General features: G+C 58.4%; 1 protein-coding gene across 1 annotated transcript in view; it reads right to left on the bottom strand.

Moving 5' to 3' along the window:
• Window positions 1–5,337, bottom strand: part of ADAP1 (ArfGAP with dual PH domains 1) — a 53,903-nt gene extending 48,566 nt beyond the window's left edge. Inside the window, exons 1-2 of the mRNA XM_011977581.1 lie at window positions 5,274–5,337; window positions 4,806–4,970 (exon numbers count right to left, since the gene is read on the bottom strand). Coding sequence (XP_011832971.1) covers window positions 4,806–4,970; window positions 5,274–5,337 — 229 coding nt within the window. The remainder of the gene's footprint in view (window positions 1–4,805; window positions 4,971–5,273) is intronic.
• Window positions 5,338–6,809: the final 1,472 nt, after the last annotated feature.

Below are 6,809 nucleotides of genomic sequence, written 5' to 3'. Positions count from 1 at the left end.
TTTTTTCTGAGACAGAGTCTCACTCTGTCACCCAGGCTGGAGTGCAGTGGTGCGATCTTGGCTCACTGCAACCTCTGCCTCTTGGGTTCAAGCAATTCTCCTGTCTCAGCTTCCCAAGTAGCTGGGATTACAGGAGCCCGCCACCATGCCTGGCTAATTTTTGTATTTTTAATAGAGACAGCGTTCACCATGTTGGCTAGGCTGGTCTCAAACTCCTGACCTCAGGTGATCCGCCTGCCTCAGCCTCCCAGAGTGCTGGGATTATAGGCGTGAACCACCGAGCCCGGCCTATTTTTAACAATTTTTAATCTTTAATTTTTGTGGGTACATAGTAGGTGTATATATTTACAGGGTCCACGAGACATTTTGCTACAGGCATAGCAATGTGAAATAATCATATCATGGGAAACAGGGTACCCATCACCTCAAGTGTGTATCATTTCTTTGTGTTACAAACAATTCAATTATACTCTTTTAGTCATTTTTACAAGTACAATAAATTATTGTTGACAATCGTCACCCTGTTGTGATATCAAATACTATATCTTATTCTATTCTTTGTACCCATTAACCATCCCCACTCTACCCACCCTGAGACCCTGTTTTAAAGAAAGATTCAGACCCTGGGATTGAAGAGCCCGGGGTGGGGGTGACTCTGGGCAACGTCTTAAGGCCTCGGGTCACTGGGAGAGTGACCCCCACAAGCCCTTGAAGGCACTGAAATAGAAGGTGGCCTCCTGGTTTGACTATGCTGAAGCTCTGCAGGGTGGGCTCCTGTGTGCGTGTTTGTGTGTGTGTGTGTGTGTGTGTGTGTGTGTATGTGCGTGCAGGGAGACGGGGAGCTACAGCCCCCCCAGCTTCCAGCAAGGAAAAAGGCTGGCTGGTCCCCAAGGCAGAAGGGACGGGCTGACTCTTCTGTTTTCCAAGTGGCCGAGGCTGGGCTGGGCAGGCCTCCTCCTCAGGCTGCTGGGCATGGCCAGGCCTCCTCCTCAGGCTGCTGGGCATGGCCAGGCCTGCCTGCATCTGCAAATGCCCACAGCCCATCGGAGCGAAAAGGGGCGGGGTGCCCACTCTCAGGGACCCTCCAGGGTGGAAAGGGAGCTGGTCTGACATTCCAGCAGCAGGGCCCCCACAGGCCCACGCAGGAGGGCCTCTCCCTAAGCCTGGCTCCACTCCAGCTGCCCTCCACTCGGGGCATGGAACTGTGGGGCCGGCCCTGTTTCTGCCCAGGACCACTTCTGGGTTCCCAGGGCTGTGGAATTTTCTTCCAAAATGCCTGGAGTCGGCATCCACGGCCTGTGTTCTCCCCAGGACAGGCACAAGGCCAGCAGGTGCACACTGGGCCCAAGGGTGGCTGCAGCATGGCTGATGTGGTGGTGGAGATGGAGGCCCCGAGTGCCAGGTGGGGAGGGGGCAGGCCCAAGGCTCCAGCCCCCACAAACATCCAGGCTGCCAGCACCATCTCCAGGAGCTGCCTCCTCCTCGGAGACTCTGCCCACAGCCGCCAGCCTCTTTCCCTCCCTCCTCCCAGCCCGGCTGTGCCCTGCCGGCTCCCAGGCTGCCCGAGGTGACTCAGCCGCTCACCATTTCCGGAGCTGGTCTGGGGCACCTGGGCAGGTGAGCCACTTCCTTGGGCTGAGCCAGGTGGGGTAGGCGTGTCCCCCAAGCCAAGGCCCAGGGTGGGGCATGGGCAGGGGGAAGGGCAGCAGCCAAGCCTGGCTCCAGAGACCTTTGCCCTCCCAAGGCTGATGCACAGCAGAGATCCTGGTGCGATCAAGGCTGGGTTGGACACTGGCTCTGGCCAGGCAAGCAAGGGGAAGCCAAGGTGGGACGGCACCCTTGGGAGAGGGACTCTGGTGCCCACTGCCCTTTACAGCTACCTGAGGTGGGGCATGCGTGGCTGTCCCCCAGGCACACTGCGCCCAGCCCCACTCCGAGACCCAGGCCCGGGGCACACAGCATCCAGCCCCACGCCGAGACCCAGGCCCCAGGCACGCGTCGCCCGCCCCACGCCGAGACCCAGGCCCGGGGCACACAGCATCCAGCCCCACGCCGAGACCCAGGCCCCAGGCACGCGTCGCCCGCCCCACGCCGAGACCCAGGCCCCGGGCCCCCAGCCCCCTCACACTCACAGTCGGCCCTGGTCGCATTTCACTGTGAGGATGGGGCCCATTGGTGCTAGGAACAGGCCCTCCCACGACCCAGATCCAATGGCTCCAGATCCAACTTGGTTCAGGGGCACGTGCCCCTCTCCTGGATCCCTCCTAGCAGCACCTGGACACAGTCCACTTTCAGAATCCCCCCAGGACCTCCCCAGGCTCTGCCCTGCCCTCTGTCTTCCCGCCCTCTCTCCCTCCTGCTGCTCCAGCCCCATAGCAGGAATCCCACGGTGAAGGCCATCTCCAGTCCTCCCTGGACCCACCCTGACCTGGAGCCAACTCCCTGGGGACCCCACCCCGCGCCCCTCCACACTCTTCGGGGCCCTCGCACAGGGCCGACTCCTCTGCGGCCCATCTGGTCTCTCCGCTGTCAAACCCTATTTTTGGAACTCGATAGAGGTGGTGGTTGAACAGCATGGTGAATGTTCTAAATGCCACTGAATTTTCACTTTGAAATGATTAACTTGAGGCTGGGCGGGGCGGCTGACGCCTGCAATCTCAGCACCTTGAGAGGCCGAGGCGAAAGGCTGGAGCCCAGGAGTTCGAGACCAGCCTGGGCAACACAGTGAGACCCCAAGATGCCATCCTTATGAAAGAACTTCCTATAAAAGGTTAACTTTTTCGTATGAATTGCACCTCAATTTGGGGTTTGGTTTTTTTTTATTTTTGCTTTTTTTGAGAGAGGGTCTCTGTCACTCAGGCTGGAGTGCAGTGGTGCGATCACAGTTCACTGCAGACTTGGCCTCCTGGGCTCAGGTAATCCTCCCACGTCAGCTTCCTGAGTAGCTGGGACCACAGGTGTGCACCACCACATCTGGCTAATTTTTTGGTAGTTTTTGTCTGTTTGTTTTAGAGATGGGGATCTCACCATGTTGGCCAGGCTGGCCTTGAACTCCTGGGCTCAAGTGATCCTCCCACATCAGCCTCCCAAAGTGCTGGGATCACAGGTGTGAGCCACCACGCCTGACCTCGATTTTTTAAAAAAGGAGAGAGACACAATTCACACACTGGCGACCCCTGTCTCTACCTCGGGCCTCTTTCCTCCAGAGCTGTCCGTGCGGGCTAGTGTCCTCTCAGCAGCCACCGCGGCTTCTCACAGAGCCTCACATTGCAGGCCCCTCCCATCTCCCTGGACACTGCTCCCATGTCTCCTCAGCGAGTGAGGTGCTGGCTAAAGGCCTGGGCATCTTCATTTCTACTCTGCCCACCACACCCCGACATCCCGTTGACCAGCAAATATTTCAAGACGATCCAGGCTTTCACCCTCCCCACACTCACTCCCTGCCCTAGGCCTAGCCATTGCCACCCGGCCTCGGTCACTGCAGCAGTGTCCCATGCACCTCCTGCCCCTGCGCTGGCCCTACTTGCCCTGGATCCTACGACGCGTCGTGGGCTGGGACCCTTCTCGGCTCACACAATTCCCATGGTTCCCATCTCACCGAGTCACACCACAGCCCTCCCAGTGTCCCCCAGCCCTGCGTGGCCCCACAGCCACCTCTGACCCCATCTCCCCGCCCTGCTCTGGGCACACTGGCCTCCTCGCTTCTCCTTTGACGTGTGAGGTGCACGGCTACCCCCACACCCCACACCGCCAGCCCCTTTACCTCATTCCCTCTTCCGGAGGGGCCATCTCTCTCCTCCACTGAGGACCCAGCACTGCCAGGGACCCGCTCCTCACCCCACACCTTGGCCACCCCACAGCCTGCCCTGAACCCACTCTATTCCAGCTGGGCCTTTCCCGCTCACAACCCCAGAGCCCCAGACCCTATCCTGAATCTGGAGGACCTGACCCAGCCACTTCCGTCCCTCCCTCCTCACCCCATGTCTACCCTGACCCCTTGCCTGGCTGGGATCCGAGGTCCATCAGTACAATACCCTCTGCTCCTCGCCCCTCCTTCCGTCATTCAGTACGGAGCCCATTTCTACACCCACCGAACAGAACAGGCCCTGCAGAAGGCGCTCCATGGTGGCCCAAGTTTCGGCTTCCCTCCCCTCTAGAGGGCCCATGGCCTGGCCCCCTGTTTCTATGAGGAAAACAGTCACTTCCAAGGCCTTCTCCTGCACGCCAGGCTGAGTTCCCACTGCAGGACTCTGCCCCGGTCTTAGCAGAACTCCTCCAAATGCATCTCCAGGTGCCGTGACCCCCTCCGGCCTCTCATCCCCTGGCCAAGCTGTCACCACCACCACCTGGACAGTGACTTGGGGTCAGTTTGCTCCTCCTGACCCACCTCCCAGCCCGCAGGTGCCTAGTTCTCCTTCCTGAAAATGCGTTTATGTGGCATCCAAGATTCTACGTCCTTTTTTTTCTCTTGAGACAGAATCTCACTCTGTTGCCCAGGCTGGAGTGCAGTGGCATGATATTGGCTCACTGCAACCTCTGCCTACCAGGTTCAAGAGATTCTCCCACCTCAACCTCCCAAGTAGCTGGGATTATAGGCGCGCACCACCACACCTGGCTAATTTTTGTATTTTTAGTAGAGATGGGATTTCACCATGTTGGCCAGAATGGTCTCAATCTCCTGACCTCATGATCCTCCTGTCTTGGCCTCCCACAGTGCTGGGATTACAGGCGTGAGCTACCACTCCTGGCCCTCACTCACAATTCTTACTCCACCCTCGGCCCTCCCTGTCCCTGAGTGCTGTCACCATCTGTCTTTGTCTCTCCTCCAAGGAACAACAGATGCTGAGAGCAAAGGCCCGGTTCGGTCCCATCTCCCTGAGCCCCAGTGACAGCGCAGGGCAAGGCACTCAGTACACGTGCATGGAGCGGGAGACGGCACCTTGTCCGCCGGAGTCCAGGGGAGGGCACCGCTGGAGTTCAGCCCTTGTGGGCCTCTGCCTTCCGGGGGCACGTGAGCACACACCTTCTGGCCACACGACCACGTGCCACCTCAGCCACCGTGGACCCCGCCAAGTCCCTTCCTGTTTCCTCATTCTTTCATTTGCAAAATGGGGCCATGCAGCCACCTGACGGGTGACAGGAGAAGCAGTCGGGGGATGCGGCTGGCTGCCAGGTACTGCCACAGAGCAAGGCTTGGCAAATGCCTCTGAGTCTAAAACGGCAGTGGCCCTAGGAGCACAGGGCCTGGGGGCAGGGGCAGCGCCACACCTCACCCGAGATGTGTCCAGAGCGGAGGTCTAACTCAGCGTCTGTGCGTCGGGGGAAGCTGGCTGCCATCACAGCCAGCCCAGCGGCTCAAGGAGTCCACAAAGAGGTAACCTTGGCCCACACCACAGCTCTGGTGCATCTGGAGACGGGGGCTGGTCTAGGCTGAAGTCAGGGGGAGCCTGGCCAGGGCCTGGGCACCAAGCACAGGGCAGAAGGAAAGGCCTCCAGCTCCTCCCGGCCCTGAGCACCAGCTCATCGCCCGTACCAGCCCTCCACACCCGGCCACAGGGCAGGCAGGCAGGAGGGTGGGCACGTGTGACCTGCTGGCCTGTGGCTTGAGTGTAAAACCAGGTAGGGGAGACCTGTCTAGCAGTTCCTCAACCAGTTAAACACAGAATTGCCAAAGGACCCCGCACCTCCCGTCCTGGGTACAGACCAAAACAACCTGAAGCAGGCTCTCTAAGAGACGTCTACACCCTCGCGCTCACACAGCACGATGCACAACGGCCCAGAGGTGGTAGCAGTCCAGTGTCTGCCTGCAGACAAACGGGCACATGCAATGTGTTCCTCCACACAGGATATGATCCTGTCTTCACACGCAAGAAAATCTCAGCACTCGCCACAGCGTCCGTGAACCTGGAGACATTAGGCTGAGTGAAACCGGCCGGTCACAAAAGAATGAATACCGCACTGTTTCACTCCTACGAGGTCCCTGGAGTCATAAGATTCACAGAGACAGAAAGTAGAGGCTGGGCACGGTGGCTCACGCCTGTCATCGCAGCCGTTTGGGAGGCCAAGGTGGGAAGATCATCTGAGGTCAGGAGTTCAAGACCAGCCTGGCCAACACGGCAAAACCCTGTACTGAAAATACAAAAATTAGCTGAGCGTGGGGGCCTGTGCCTGTAATCCCAGCTACTTGGGGGACTGAGGCAGCAGAATCGCTTGAACCCAGGAGGCAGAGGTGGCAGTGAGCTGAGATCACCCCACTTCATTCCAGCCTGGGGAACAGAGCAAGACTCCGTCTCAAAAAAACGAAAAAGAAAGAAAAAAGAAAGTAGAAGGGTGGGTGCCCCAGACTGCGGAGAGGAAATCTGGAGCCGTTGTTGAATGGGGACAGAGCTTCAGTTTGGGAAGATGAGGAGGTTCTGGAGATGACGGTGCTGGCAGTGGCACGGTGAGGTGAATGTGCTCAAGGCCCCTGAACTGTGCACTCAAAACGATGAGAAGGTAAATTATTATTTTTTAAAAAATCCGGCTGGTCGCAGTGGCTCATGCCTGTAATCCCAGCACTCTGGGAGGCTGAGGCAGGAGGATCACGAGGTCAGAAGATCGAGACCATCCTGGCTAACACGGTGAAACCCCGTCTCTACTAAAACTACAAAAAATTAGCCAGGCGTGGTGGTGGGTGCCTATAGTCCCAGCTACTCGGGAGGCTGAGGCCGGAGAATGGTGTGAACCCGGGAAGTGGAGCTTGCAGTGAGCTGAGATCCGGCCACTGCGCTCCAGCCTGGGTGACAGAGTGAGACTCCGTCTCAAAAAAA

The sequence above is a fragment of the Mandrillus leucophaeus genome, unplaced genomic scaffold, assembly GCF_000951045.1.
Source record: "Mandrillus leucophaeus isolate KB7577 unplaced genomic scaffold, Mleu.le_1.0 Scaffold180, whole genome shotgun sequence".
Classification (NCBI taxonomy): Eukaryota; Metazoa; Chordata; class Mammalia; order Primates; family Cercopithecidae; genus Mandrillus; species Mandrillus leucophaeus.
The sequence above is the reverse complement of the archived record's forward strand: the minus strand, read 5'-3'. Positions and strand labels throughout refer to the sequence as shown.